General features: G+C 55.4%; 1 protein-coding gene across 1 annotated transcript; it reads right to left on the bottom strand.

Annotated features, from left to right (window-relative positions):
• Window positions 1-408: 408 nt before the first annotated feature.
• On the bottom strand, window positions 409-13,127 carry ATP4A (ATPase H+/K+ transporting subunit alpha). The gene is made up of 21 exons (XM_020871816.2): window positions 12,989-13,127; window positions 12,839-12,898; window positions 12,256-12,459; window positions 10,830-10,943; window positions 10,380-10,632; window positions 9,829-10,097; window positions 8,976-9,174; window positions 8,499-8,608; window positions 8,261-8,395; window positions 7,599-7,791; window positions 6,410-6,585; window positions 5,791-5,927; window positions 5,553-5,703; window positions 5,289-5,457; window positions 5,043-5,197; window positions 3,734-3,857; window positions 3,146-3,291; window positions 1,671-1,804; window positions 1,198-1,299; window positions 1,015-1,106; window positions 409-804 (listed from the first exon to the last, which is right to left on the bottom strand). The coding sequence occupies exons 1-21, from the start codon at window positions 13,076-13,078 to the stop codon at window positions 776-778; spliced, it is 3,042 nt and encodes a 1,013-aa protein (XP_020727475.2). The 5' UTR covers window positions 13,079-13,127; the 3' UTR covers window positions 409-775.
• Window positions 13,128-15,370: the final 2,243 nt, after the last annotated feature.

Raw genomic sequence — 15,370 nt, 5'->3', positions numbered from 1 at the left:
CCCACTGCAGCTGCAAAGGTGTAAGTGGAATCCAGAAACTCCTGTGAACAGGGAGGGGCTGCTTCAGGTGGAAACAACTCTGACACCTGTTGAGGAGCCTCCAGAGATGGAAAGGGGTACTAAGAAAGGAAAGCCCAGAGGCGGTGTTTAGCTAGTGGTACAGTTTAAAGGCACTACTCTGGAGCGTGCCCATGGTCAAACCAGCTTGCCCAGAAATGCTGTCACTCTCGGCAAAGAACTGGGAATTCCTTCTCCCAGGCAACGTTTACTGAGTACCTACTATGTGCCAGGTTGTGTTCTAGAAACTGGAGATAACAGCTTGGAACAAACAGCCCCTGAATTGTAGGAACAAAAGGGCTCATGAAAAAAAAACCAAGATGACAATGCCCAGCACCAAATAGAAGCACAGTCAGTATGAGCTGGTTTATTACTATTATGCAGACACAAGTGTGTTTTTAAAGACTTGCTGGCCTGGAGTCCTAAGGAAAGACCCACCTCGTAGGAGCTGTGAACCCCCACTCCCCTTCAAAGCGCCCCCTACCCTTAAGGTGGGGGCTTCCCTGAGGCCAGCTCAGAGAACTGGGCCTAGGGACGGAGGGTGGGGAAGGGGAGTGGGGGAGGTCTCTCTGAGGTTTGAGTTGTTGTGGGCTACAAGAGCTGACACAGATGGGGCTGGAGCTCGACTGCTCAGATGTTTTGGCAGCTGTTCAGAGGTGTCCCCCACCTCCACCCCTGCTGTAGTGGGTACAAGGATGATTTGAAGGCAGCGGTCCTTCTAATAGTAGAGCTCCTGGTCCCACCAGCCTGGGAGGTAGAAAGAGAGAAAAGAGACTCAGTGCTGGGGATTTCGGGTGAGTATGTGGGAGCCAGGGGCTCAAAGGTGACAGCTCAGTGGTGGTTTCATACGGCAGGTCAAGGGTTTAGAGGTCAAGTACTGGAAATCAAACGTCAAGGCAGTAGCTCTAAGAGAAAGTTTCAGCCCTCCATCCCCAGGCCTCTAGGCTCCACACTCACTTCCTGGGCAACAGCGGACTCCAAGTTTCCGGATCTCATCATAGACAAAGATGAGCAGGCCAAAGGGCATGGGGACCAGCCACCACTGGTACCTGAAGGCACAGGCAAGATGGCAAGGTCAAGGCTACCCCCAGGTCTGTGTCCCGCAGGCCCACCTGATGCCCACGGCTCACAGCCCCTCACCGAATAGGCATGAAGTTGAAGATGTTGGGCATGCCAGGGCAGTAGCACAGGAAGCAGCCGATGCAGACCTGGAACACGATGGCAATCACCAGGATCCTGTTCCTGCAGGTGGGGCGGGCGGGACAAAGACAGGCCAGGAGGAGATGGGGACCAGATGGACACCAGGGAGCTGGGTCAGAGGGGGTCAGATAGCAGCTGCAGGGAGATGTTCTAAACACCGAACCCTGGTGTCCCCCACTGGACGCTGGCCCTACACCAGGAGTGGTCAGTATCACCCCTTTAGCTGATGAAACATGGAAGAGCCAGTTGAGATGCACGGGGTGGGAGCTCTTGGCCAGCTATTGATAAGAAACATTAGCACCTGGCCCTGGCACATCCAGTGCTGGGGTCTGCGGGCTGAAGCAAGCCCTGGTTAAGACCTGCTGGGGCTCGGAGGGCAGGGTGGGGGTGGGGCTGTGGCCGGCTGGGGACACCTGAAGAAGCCCTGCTGGAAGGCAGAGAGGCGGCGTGTCTTGCGGATGAGCACGTCAGCGATCTGGCACATCTCGATGCTGATGAAGAATACGGTGTAGCAGGTATACTGCTGGTACAGGCGCTGCCCGAACGTCTGTGGACCCAGAGGCAACAAAAGCCGCCTGAGCCCAGGCGGAGAGCCTCTGCAGCCAGCCGGGCACACGGGGCCTGGGGCCACGAGCCCCTCAATACTCTGTCCTTGTGTCAGAGGCTGGGGCGGGGACAAAGGAGAGATGCAGGATCTGCCAGGTTTGCAGGACCCCAGAGTGCAGGGCCTAGAAACCTGGTCTGCTGAGCTTAGATGTCAGTGCCTGGCCAATCGGTAGGTCAGGTCAATGGCCTTCATAATGAAAGGAGGGATGCAGGATTTCCTGGGCACCCTAAAGGGAGCACCTGGGAAAAGGGAATTCGAACCCTAAGGCAGGGTACAGAGTTTGGTGACTCCAGGACCCGGGAAGACAGCAAACGTGAGCCAGACTGGCCTTTGAGGAATGCGGCTCAAGCCACATTTAGAGGGGGCAGCCATGGTTCATCAGTCCATGTCTTCAGTATAACTATGTCTATACACACCACTCATTGTGTAAGGAACAATTACTATGCTCCAGGTACCAAGTGTTTTGCATGTATTATCTCACTGAATCCTCCCAATAATCCTATGAGGTAGATTGGTGGTATTCAAACTTTGACATACATCAGAATCCCCCAGAAGAACTGGTTAAAATGCGGGCCCCACCCCTAGAGTTTCTGACCCTAGAGATCTGAGGGAAAAACTGAGATTTTTCAAACAAGTTCCCAGGTGTTGCTGATGCTGCTGGTCTGCGGACCACAGTGTAAAAATCAATAAGGTGAAAGTCACCGAGATAAGACATGAGCATGCTGTCCACTTTAGAGGTGGGAAAACTGAGGCACAGAGAAGCAAGTGACTTCGCCCAGTGTCACACAGCTGTGAGGAGCAGTGGCAGACAATGAACCCAAGCAGTCTGGTTCCAAGATCTATTTTCTTAACACAACAGTAAATGTTCAGGGGGAATGTCCTGATCTGTCACTCCACAGAGAAAAATAAACACACCTGCCAGCCAGATCTAGCCTCTCTGTGTGCTAGCTTTCACCTAAGTCAGCCACACAAGCAAATACTCTGTGTCAATCATGCTGCTGCAGGGAAAATAACAGGATACTGGGGGGTGGGGCGGGATCCTGATTCCACACCTGAGATGATGTCTTGCTATCAGGGCAGAGAGATGACCTATCTGCAGCTAGGGTCATCAGAAATGAGAGTTTGGAGCTCAAGACTGTGGTGGGAAAGACCCCAGAACTGGCAAAGAGCTTGGGTGTCCAGGAGGCTCTGACTGAGCTCAGTCATGCATGGAGGAGTGAATGTGGGCCACACTCAAGGAAGGTGGCACTGGAAACTCAGAGAATGGGGGCAGGGACTCACCCACTCCTGGCCATAGCTGTCCTGCAGATCTTGGAGGTGGTGGTCCTCCCACTGCGGCCGCAGTCCCACACACAGCAAAGGGAACCAGCCCTCCTGGGCCATGGCCGTGAAGTAGTCAGTGAAGCCAGCGAATGACTGGATCGCACCTGGGGGAGAAGCAAGGAAACACAGGGAGACAGAGATGGAGAGACAGAGTCAGGAACATGCAGAAATAGTAGCAAGGAGACAGACAGGAACACAAACAGTGGACAGACAGAGAACACTCCAAGAGAGATCGACAGTGACACAAGAGACAGTCCACAGGGAGAGGCGGGGACAGACACACACTCAGAGAACCCGAAAAAGACAGGAGGCAATGACCCAGAGGCAAGGTCAAGGAGAACGAGGCCAGAGACAGAGGAGGGACCCAGGGGACCACAGAAGCCATCGTGTGCAGACAAAGACTCAGAGAACAACAGACACCCAGGATCAAAGGCAGACATCAAGATCCAGAATAAGGCAAAGCCCCTGGTAGAGGCTCCACAGTCGGCAAGTGGTCCCGCAGGACAGCCCTGCACCGCCCGCCCCTCCGCCCCCACGGGCACACACCGATCTGGAAGTAGGAGTAAGCAGCCAGGGGCTCATTGACCAGTCGGTCCCGCTTTGGGTTCCGTGGACGCAAGTGCATGATGTCACTCTCAGCCTTCTCGTATGCCAGGGATACTGATGGGAACTGGCCAGGAGTGGAAAGAACCAGGGTTGGCAGTTTGCCTGGGCCCCCGTCCCTGACTCTTTGGACCCCCTTCCTCTCTGCAGTGGGCAGGGACAGAACTGAGGTTAGGAGGTGAGACCCACAGTGATCACACAGTCACACCTGCCTGGACAGCCTGAGTCCAGCTGGCCCTTTTCCACATGTGTGTCCACATCTGCCCTGGTGTCCATCTCCATGGGAACGTCTGTGTTTATCTCTGCTATTGTGTGTTCTCTCTGTCTCTGTCTCTGTCTTTCTCCCTTCTCCTCCTCCTCCCCTCTGTTTCTTCTCTGGGCTCCTCTGGTCTTGACGGCTTTCCCTGTTGCATGTTCTGTCTCTCTCTGTCCCTTACTTTCTTGGTTTTTTTCTTGTTGTTGTTCCTGTCTCTTGTCTTGTGCTGTGATTATGTCTCTGTGTTCCTGTCTCTTTATCTCTCTTTGTCACTATCTCTGCATCTCTTCTGTCTCTCTGTGGTCTCCTCCTTGTCCCCTACCCGTCTGTTTGTGGCCGCAGAGTGGCAGCAGTGTGCTAACCGAGGACAGAGGCTCGGGGCACCAGCCTGCCTGGGCTTGAATTAGCTGTCTGACCTGGGGCAAGGCACTCAAGCTGTCTAAGCTTCAATTAGCTCATCGGTAAAATGGGGATGATGAAATAAAACTCATCTCATAGAGTAGTTATGAGGACAAAATGAAGTAATTAACATATACCTGGCCCAGAGCAAGCATTGTGTAAATGCTGTCAAATAAATCTGTGACATGATCATGCATCTGGCTGTATTCGTGGCTTTATCTGAGGCTTTTTTCTGTCTGTCTGCCTTGAGGTCTATTTGACACTGTTTATCTGTCCATCTCTGTTGGGGAATGTCTGTCTGCAATCCAAGCAGACAGATAGCTGTGTCTGGTAAAATCTCTGAGTGTCCATATCTGAGTCCATGTGTATCCTTGAGTCTGTCCATGCCTACCTAAACGTCCACCTGTGTGTCTATGTCTGTAATTCTGTCCATGGCTATCTTCCTGCCTTCTTGTGTGTCCACACCTGGCTGTCTGTTGTACACACATCTGTATCACTCTGATTCCAAGACTGTCCGTGATGGTCTCTATCACGCCTGCCTGTGGGCATATGTCTCTGGGCACTGTATGGGTGGGGGCATCGGGGTCGTAGACTCACGATGTCAGTACAGAGTTCTATGAAGAGGATGGTGATGCATCCAAGCGGCAAGGGCACACTGACAGTGATATAAATGAGATACGGTGTCAGCTCAGGGATGTTCTTGGTCAGCGTATAGGCGATGGACTTCTTCAGGTTGTCAAAGATCAGTCGGCCTGTGGGGGGACAGCAGGCACCTCAGTCTCCCCCTAACTCATTTCCTCCCACACCCACACTGCTGGCCTCCATCTCTGATCTGGTCCAGACCCTGCTCCACGCCTGTCACAATGGAGGCGAAGTTGTCATCAAGCAGGATCATATCTGCTGCATTTTTGGCAGCATCCGAGCCGGCAATGCCCATGGCCACGCCGATGTCGGCCTTCTTCAGGGCTGGGGAGTCATTCACACCATCTCCTGTCACGGCCACGATGGCACCCTGCAGGCAGTGAGTACAAGTGGGAGGGTGGTCAATGACAGGGCAGCCCAGAGCCAGCCCAACCCATCTGCCCGCCTTCATCATCAGGGTCACACCAGTCGCTGGCAGCTCTCCACAATCACCAGCTTCTGCTGGGGACTGGTACGAGCGAACACCATCTCAGGGTGGGTCCGCAGTGCCTCGACCAGTTCTGATGGGTCCATGTCCTTCAGCTGCATGCCATTAATCACACAGGCGCGGGCATCCCTAGAAAGGGAGGTGGGAGGACATCACTGGGGCCTCAGTCCATGTGGAGTGTGGGAAGAACTACAAGGAGGACATAAGGGGGCTTACTTCCGGTTAACCTGGTCCACGGGCACACGGAGGCGGGCAGCGATGTCCTCCACTGTCTCACTGCCTTCTGAAATGATGCCCACACTGGCTGCAATGGCCTTGGCTGTGATGGGGTGGTCACCTGTCACCATGATCACCTGAAGGAGGAACCAGCAGACTCCTGACCCCTTCAGATTAACCCACTCTTCCTGTCTGCCCCAGTGGACATTCCTCAGCCACAGTGATTGGTTCAAGGATGAACAGGTAACTGAATGTGGAATAACTGCCAACGATGCACTCTTTTTTTGGTGTGATGGCTAAACAGGTGGGATGTTATTTAGTTGGAGCTGCTGGGTGGTGGTCAACTTTGCCCACCAAAATGGAGGACTGCTTGAGAAAAAAGCCAGCAGAGAGAAAAGCAGAGCTGAGACATGGAGAAAGGCAAATTCCTAAAGACACTGAACTCCTGGATCCAGCTATACCCAAACCTTCATTCCCCAGAACTTTTCAGTTCTTGAACCAATGTCTTCCTTTGTGGTTCAAGCTGTTTTCAGGTGGGTTTCTGTCACAGGGTTGCTCATCCTCAAATACTGTCACCCTTTGTTCTCACCCCTGCCTGGCCCTCTCCCCAGGGGCATACCCGGATGCCTGCTGTGCGGCACTTGAGCACAGCATCAGGAACAGTGGCCCGGGGTGGGTCTATCATGGATACGAGTCCCGCAAAGCACAGGCCACTGGTTGGAAAGTTCATGGCCTCCACGTCAAAGGCGTAGCCATGTGGGTAGTCCTTCTCACTCAGGTAGAGCTGGCAGAAGCCTGACCAAAAAACAAGGAAGTCAAACAGGAGTCCTGGATGAACCCTTCCATAGCAAAACCAAATGATGAGTCAAATAACCACGTCTTGCACCAAGCATTTGTGAATGCCTGACCCTGTGATGAATCCTTCATTCACAGTACACTTAGCCCTCTGTATCCACAACTTTCACATTCACAGATTTAACCAACTGCAGATCAAACATATTCCCAAAAAATCTCCAGAAAATCCCAGAAAAAACCTGAGTTTGCCACACACAGACAACTACCTGCATAGGTACACCTTACCTAGTACATTAGGCACTCCAAGTAACCTGGAGATGATTTTAAGTATACAAAAGGAAGTGCATAGGTTATATGCAAATACTACACCATTTTACATGAGGGATTTGAATGCCTGCAGATTTTGGTATCTATGGGGTAATAAGGGTGTGGAGGGAATGTGGTGGGTTTCTTGGAAGCCGTCCCCCATGGACACTGAGAGACGACTGTGTTGGAACCCATCCCCACAACCACTCTGGGAGTCACTAGCGTCCTCATCTTGCAAACGAGGAAACAGGTTTGGAGAAGGGACTCTTCTTGCCAGACGTCACACACCAAGCAAAGTGGAAGATCCAAGGCAGGGGTTATGGAAGTTTAAGGAAGCAAGACAAAACTTGGGAGGGGGTCAGAGGTCAGGACAAGGATTGGGGAAAACCTTGAGATGAGGCAGAGACGGAAGAAAGTCAAAAGGTCTGGAGGAGGATGCTGAAAGGCAGAGGAGAAAGAAAATAAGAGCTGGGCATCAGGTGTGGCAAGAGTTGGGAAGAATCAAGGGATCACAGGTTGAGTCAGGAGAGGTAAGATCCAGGAGAGGACAGCTTGGGTGGAGGTAGGCATTGACGACAGGGATCAGGACTGGGACAGGGAAAGTCAAAGTTGAGAGCGTAGATTGGGGCAGGTCAACTGTCGAACAAGGATGGGAAAGGTCAGGGCTAGAGCTGGCCCAGAAGGTTGGGCAGGGTCTGGGGTCTCACCCAAGACGCGTTCGCCCAGGCCTCCCAGGCTGAGGTAGGCAGTCTGGAAGGCCTCGCGCCATTGCTCATCCAGTGGCAGCTCCTGGCCCTTGATGAGGATGGAGCTACAGCGCTCCAGCACGCGCTCGGGGGCGCCCTTCATGACAAGCACGTGCCTCGGGTCTCGCGGGTCCTCCAGCGTATGGATGGACAGCTGTGGGCGGAGGAAGAGGCGGGGTTGTGGGCGAGGTCAAAGGGGAGAGGGGGGACTTGGGGAACTGAGGGGCTAACAGCGCCCAAGCGCTGCGGGAGCAGCCTTGGGTGGGTCAGGGAGAGACTGAGCGTGAGGGGCTCGCTTGCTGGGCAGGTCCTTGGTAGAGGCTGAGGGTCGTGGAGGGCCTACCGGCCTGGATAAGGGCCTGGGCGTGGGGAACGTGCAGAATTCAGGTCGGAGTTGGACTGGGGCGCAATTTGGATTGAGAGCTTCTCCCCACGGAGGGCCTGACTGCTGAGAGCTGGCGGAGCGCCCGGGCCCTTGTTCGGCTGCGGCTGAGGAGACGGAAGGGCCTGAGAGTGAAGGCCGGCCGCAGGCCAGCCCGGAATGTGGGTGGGGCCCTCGGTGGGCGGGACTTGTGGTGGGCGGGACTGGACCGTGGGCGGGGCCGGCCGCGGTGGGCGCACACCTGGAACTTGTTTGTAGAGTTGAAGGGGATCTCGCAGACTTTGGGGAAGCGCTCGCGGTAGCCCATGGAATTGCCCAGCGTCAGCTCGGAGAACTTGAGCAGCGCCGTCTCCGACGCGTCCCCTATCACGATGCGCTGGGAACGCGGGCGGTGTCAGGGGCGAGCCGAGCTGCACCACCCGTCTCCCGGGATCCCCAGGCTTCGTCTCCCGACTCCCCTGAGCGCCCGCGGCTCTCACCTTGGGCACCGGCACTGCGTCCTGGCCCGACTTGAAGGCAGCACGGTTACATAGGGTGAGCACGCGGCACAACGCCCGCCACGTCTCCGAGGATTGGTCAAATGTCTGCCCTGGAGGCCAGGCATCCAGGCTGGGGCTGCGAAGGGGCTCTCCCGTACCAGAATCGAGTCCCCCAGCCCCCTAGATTCAAGACTGAATCCCGGCCTGGGTGGGACCCACACACCTCCACATACTCCGGGGCGGAACTTTCTCTCCAGACCCAGTATCAAGTCTCTTAGGAGACCCAGTAAATATCAAACCTCTTCACAGACCCGGAGCTTAGCCACCCAGGACCCAGCCTTTGCCTGATGACTGCTGGAGCCCCTTCTCCAGTAATGCAAAGCCCTCCCCAGACTTCATTCATTAGGTGCTCCCTTCTAGATCTCCACCATCTACCAGATCCCGCCCAGCCACCGTCCCCCACCCCCGCCCTCACACCTGACTGGTCTTCTGTTGTGTCCGCGGAGTGGATGTGGTTGTCAAACCACAGGTGGGACACAGTCATGCGGTTCTGAGTGAGGGTCCCCGTCTTGTCAGAGCAGATCACCGAGGTGGAGCCTAGTGTCTCCACCGCCTCCAGGTTCTTGACTACACAGTTCTTGCTGGCCAGCCGCTTGGCTGTCAGGGACAGGCACACCTGGGGGAAGGGTAGGGAATGCACGCATGAGGATCAAGCCTTGCTCCCCGCCCCACCTCCCTCCTTTCTCAGCACTGGGGATCCTTTACCCCAACCACAGTATGCAGCATTAAACCGCCACAGTACTGCATACACAACATCCCCCCTGCAAAGACTAGGCTTTTTCTTGCCTCCAAACATTTGTCCACTCTGCTTTCCACTTGGGATGCCTCCCCAGTCTGTCCAGATAAATGTAGTCAGGCCCCTCTCTTAGCTGTCCTAGCTGAGGTTCTGTAATTTCTTATCAGCACAATCAAAGTAAGAAAATTAACATTCCCTAGGCCTCCTCTTGGACTGGCCCAGGACTGGGTGCTCACTATGGAAGGCTGCCCACAGCAGCCTTCGACACCCAGCCTCAGCCTCCTCCTGTCAAAGCCCTTCCCTGTTCATCTCTGAGTGTTGGGTGTGTGGCACAGGACCCAGCCCAGAGCAACCCCAGTGGGTGTTTGCTGAATGGATGGGACAGGTGGAGAGATGGGGGTGGGGAGGAGGAGAAGAGGAGATGGAGGATGGATGGACAGATAGGGAGAGGACACAGGGAAGCCTGGATGATCGGAAAGATGGATGGACAGGGCTCTCAGCTCACTGTATGGTTCTTCTGCATCCCCAGCTCACCGTGACAGTGGCCAGCAGCCCCTCAGGCACATAGGCTACTACGATGGCCATGAAGAAGACCATGGCCCGCAGGAAGGTGTAGCCAATGCACATGGCCACTATGAAAAATGTGCCACCAAAGAGGATGGCCAGGCCTGCGATGATGTCCACAAAATGTTCAATTTCGATGGCGATGGGCGTCTTCTCATTTTCTACTCCTGAGGCCAGTGATGCGATGCGCCCGATGATGGTGCGGTCGCCCGTGTTCACCACCAGGCCCTGGGCAGTGCCTGTAGTGGGGCCAAGAGGGTAACTCAGCGTCAGGTGAGCGGCACTGAGGTGGGGTGGGGGGCACGTTGCAAAGCAGCAGCATGAACCAAGGAGGGCAGTCATGGAAGGCACTGGAGGCAACAGGGGGAGCTAGAGAGGCAGCGTGACCCAGAGAGGCAGCAATCACACCAAGTGGGGAGTCAGTGGGTCTCAGAATGAAGCAGAAGGGGGCAGTGGAGGCAGCAAAGGGCAGCGCGGAGGCAGTGCAGTCAGCCGGACGGGTGGGTGGGGAGCTCACAGACCCTCGAGGCACATGGTGGAGAAGAAGGCGATGTTGCGGGTCTCCAGGGGGCTCTCGTGGGTGCACTCGGGTGAGCGGGTCTGCGGCTCAGACTCTCCAGTCAGCGAGGAGTTGTCCACCTTGCATCCCTGGGCCTGGAGGATGCGGATGTCGGCCGGCACTCGATCCCCGCCTTTCATCTCCACCAGGTCGCCCACCACCAGCTGATCTGCATTGATCTGGAACTTGTCCCCGTCTCGGATGACAGTTGCTTGCTGTGGGACCAGAGCACCAGAGTTGAGGGGGGCAGGGAGCAGGGGTGGAAGTTGCCGCGTGCAGTGGGAAGGTGGGGAAGTGAAAGCGGGGAGAGGTGAGGACCTGTGGGGAGAGCTGGGGGCAGGGGATGAGGGGCCAGCTGGGCCTGATGGGAGGAGCCATGGAAAATGCCAGTGGCTAGGGGCTGGGGACCCACCTGGGGGACGAGGTTCTTGAAGCTGGCGATGATGTTGGTGCTCTTAAACTCCTGGTAGTAGCCAAAGCAGCCGGTGACCACGACCACAGCAATGAGGGCCAGCGCCAGGTACAGCTAAGGGAGGTGAAGAGGGGTGGGGAATGACCAGGGGCTGGAAGCTCCCTGCCTGAGGTCACTGCCTGCTTTCTGGTCCCCCTGGTGATTTCCTCCAGGGTCACCTCCATGGTTTTCCCCACTCTACTAGGAAGCCTCAGGCACTATTTCCTCTCACCTGTGTCCCTGTGCCCATGAGCGTCACATCCCACATTCAACTGCCCTGTGCTCGCTGTGGGCACAGATCCCACTTCCCTAGCCTCATGGCCCCATGCCCTCTGACTGCGCCCCACATCACCGTGCAGCTTGGTGGCATGTGTTCCCTTTTCCTGTGCCCCCAAGTCTTGCATTCTGCACCGTCCTCTGCCTCGTGTTTACATGTCCTATGTTCTCTTTGTTCCAAGGTTCATCGTCTGTATTTTCAAAATCCGTGTGCTCCTCCTTGTCCCTGGTGCCCAACAGTCCCCGTGGCTCATGTCGCCGCTTCCATGCGTGCTGTCGATCTCATGCGTCATGTTCTGTGTCGCCCACAGTGTCCCAGGTCCCAAATTCCGGGTCCTTGTGTCCTCTGTCTCCACACGTCTATGTACCCTTGAGTCCCCATCCTGTGTCACATGCCCTATGACTTTCAATCCTCTGTCCAATGTCACATGTCCCTGGGCCCCCCATGTCCCTTGTCCTGACCCTGTCATGTATCCAATGTTCTCTTGCCCTGCATCTCAATATCCTTCATGTCTGTGTGCTCCATGTCTAATAGCTTACGTGTCTCCATGCGCTGTATCCTGGGTCTTGTGTCCCCATGCCTGAGTCCCAGTGTCCCCTGGGCCCTCTGTCTTTGGTCTGTCTCATGTCCTCATGACCTCTATTTTCCAAGGACTGTGGGGTTTTTGTTTTTGTTTTCATTTTAAAGTCTTCATTGATTTTGTTACAATATTGCTTCTGTTTTATGTTTGGGATTTTGGGCCCTGAGGCATGTGGGATCTTAGCTCCCCAACCAGGGATCGAACCCGCACCCCTGGAGTTAGAAGGTGAAATCTTAACCACTGGACTGCCAGGGAAGCCCTTCCCAGGACCATATCTTAAGTGTTGCATGCCTATGTCTTCCTCCCTATCTCCTCCATCTCTGCGACACAGACTCCCCTACATCCCCTGTGATCTTGGGTCTGTCTCATAGCCCAGTGTCCTTTAGCCTGCATTACCCACGTCTTAGAGCTGTTTTTCCATGTCTCTAGATCTCCATCCTATGTCACTTGTATCCTGAGTCGCATGCTGAATATCCTCTGTCCCCCAGGTCCCTGTGTCCCAGGTCTGGCTCCCAGCACCCGCCACTCACATTGTCGTCCGTTGTGAGGTCACCCTCGCTGGCCTGGATGGCAAAGGCGATGAGGCAGATGGCAGCGGCCACCCACATGAGGCACTGCAGACCGCCCGCCAGCTGCCGCGCGAATTTGACGTACTCGGGGGTGCCCCTCGGTGGCCTCAGAGCATTGGGCCCATCCCTCAACAGCAGCTCAGCAGCCAGGCTGGCAGACAGGCCCTGGGGATGGGCGGGGTGGGGTCGTGGTGGTCACCAAGGGCTCTCCTCTCATTAACAAGAGCTCTTCTGCCTCTGTCTCTTTCACCTGTCTCCTGCTCCCTGTCTGTCTCTTCCTGCTGTCTCTGTCTCTCTGTTTCTTTTTATCTGCCTCTCTTATGTCCCTTTCTGTTTGACCTTTTCTTGTCTTCTTTTGACTGCACTTTGCAGCATGTGAGATCTTAGTTCCTCGACCAGCGATCAGACCCATGCCTCTTGCATTGGGAGCACAGAGTCTTAGCCACTGGACCACCAGGGAAGCCCCTGTTTGGCCCTTTCTAATGTTCTTCTCTCTCTCCCCCTCTCCTTCCCTGCACCCACCTCTCTCTCGGCCCCAGCTCACCTTGGTCGCACTGGTTCGGTATTTCTGTTCCAGCTCCGGTACTGACAGCTGGTGGTCATTCTGCATGAGGGGGCACCACACTCACTTTCTGTCTCTCGGGCCCCCACCCTTGCCCTCGCCCTTGCCCAGCCCCGCCCAGCCCCTGCTCACAATCTCCATCTCCTTCTTCATGTTCTCCAGCTTTTCCTTCCTCTTGCCCCCTCCACTGGCCGCCTTCTTCTTGCTCATCTTGGCCGCCATGTCCCCACCAGGGCCAGGACCCAGCTCTACCTGGTGCAGCTCGTAATTCTCCTGGAGGGAGGAGGGGAACAGAGAAGGCATCAGATCCCACTAGACCCCTGCCTTCAACCTCCACCCCCAATCCCTGACCGCACTCACTGCCTTCCCCATGGTGCCCAATGCAGTGCCCTCCTTTGTTGAGACCGAGCCCGGGGTCTGGACCAGCCCTGATATACCCAGGGAGGTAGGGGGGTGGAGCAGGACAGGCTTGATTACAGCTGATTACAGGGCTCCTTGGGGTGACCTCCAGGCCTGAGCAGCTCGGGCCTTTCCTACCGGGCTGCCCTACCAGCCCAGACCCCATTGAAATCTGTTTCTGCAATCAGGGGCCCACTGGGAAAAGCCATCCTGACAACAAGAGGAATAGCAAAAACAAGGTGCTCATTACGTGCCCAGCACTGTGCGAAAGGCTTTCACATATTAGCTTGTTTAACCTCACAACTACCCTTTGAGGTGAGTGCCATTCTCACCTGCCCCCCACTTACAGATTGGGAGACAGGCACAGGGGGGTGAAGTCACATGTCCCCACATCCCACAGGATGTGAGAGGTAGGATCAGAAGCAGGCAGCTTGACTGCAGAGTGTCCTATTTTAAGCTGAATAGCAGGCGCTGGACCCCTGGGTGTGTGGGGGTCACAAGAGTGGCTCTAATGGCTGTCGTTCAGGGAGCACTTATCCTGTGCCGGGTCAGCCCTGTGTGCTTGGCTCGAATGTTTCCTTAGCTCCTCAGAACTGCCCCACGAAGCTTATTAGCTTCTCTTATTAGTTCTCTTATTAGCCCCCATTGTACCGGTGGGGACACCGAGCCACAGAGAGATCACGGACTTTGCCTGAAGTTGCAATGACTAAGTAACAGGGACCGGATTCCAGGCCAAGCTTGACCCTGGAGCCCGGCTCTCATAGGCGCTCACCAATGAAAACACCCCAACTTCACAGCAGCAGTGCTAAGCATGGGCCAGTATTGAGCACACAGGTCCCTGCGAGAAATTCCTGTGAAGGCGGTAGTATTATTCCCATCATACAGAGGGGGAAACTGAGACTCAGAGGACCCCAGAGGCCTGCCACCCTCCAGCTACAGCCATCACAGCCCCCAATCACTGCCCTGTCTCCACCCCAACCTGCCCAGGTGGGAACCATGGTGCAAAGTGGGGAAGGGAGTTTTAGAACTTGGCGCTTGGTACCAGGTGTGGGGTTTGGAGACCCCCCATTGAAACCTCCCCAGGCAGGGACCTCCATGGGAAGCCGTGAGGGCTGCCCTGGTGGGATGGCAGGTCCTCGATATTCTCCTGCTTGAGCCTCACAGTGTCTCCAGGGGCATGTGTGGGTAGATCTGATAACTGCCTTGGCAATGTCCTTCTCTTCTGGGGCAGGTCACCTGGGAGCAGTCGGAACCCCTCACCACCCCTCCCACCTGGCTGCAGGAAACCCCAAGAGAGGAGGCAGGGCCAAAGTCACACTCACTCACTCACCGGGTACTTTTCTCTCTGAGTCACACGTGTGAAGCGGCTTGTGTTACTACTCCCCTGCTTACAACCCTCCACAGGCTTCCCTTCACACTCAGACTGAACTCTGAAATCATTCCTGTAAGACCTGGCCCCGGATCACCTCTCCCAGTTCAGTCTCTACTGCTGTGCTTTGTACAGGCCAAGGTCATTTCTGCCCCAGGGCCTTTGCCCTTGCAGTTCCTTCTCCCTGGTACGCTCTTCCAATCAGTCTGACTCTTTGCAATTCCATGGACTGTAGCCCACCAGGCTCCTCTGTCCATGGGATTCTCCAGGCAAGAATGCTGGAGTGAGTAGCTGTTCCTTCTCCAGGGGATCTTTCCGACCCAGGGATCGAACCTGGGTCTCCTGCTTTGCAGGAGCTGAGCCACCAGAGAAGCCCTTCTTTTCCTCAGATATCAGCTGGCTTTTTCTCCCCTCCAGGTCTCAAATCATATGGCACCTCTTCAGAGAGTCCTCACATATAATACGGCATCCCCACCAGGCTCCATCCCCTTACCCTGTTCACTCACACATTTAACACAACTTGACCTTGTATCTTATTTGTTTGGTGTCATCAGTGTCCCAGTGGAAGGGACTTGGCTGTGTTTGCTGCTGTATGCACAGCACCCGGAAAGGTGATCTCAGCTGTCGCTGTCTGGTGACATTTCCTCTCCCCTCCTCCTCCAGAGGATGGAGTCCCAGATGTCTCGGTCACCACCGTGTGCCTGCACCACCCAGCCCAGAGTCACCCCGGCTGGCCTCAGAGAATG

The sequence above is a fragment of the Odocoileus virginianus genome, chromosome 20 (genome assembly GCF_023699985.2).
Source record: "Odocoileus virginianus isolate 20LAN1187 ecotype Illinois chromosome 20, Ovbor_1.2, whole genome shotgun sequence".
Taxonomy (NCBI): Eukaryota; Metazoa; Chordata; class Mammalia; order Artiodactyla; family Cervidae; genus Odocoileus; species Odocoileus virginianus.
This window is presented reverse-complemented; position numbering and strand designations above follow the sequence as displayed.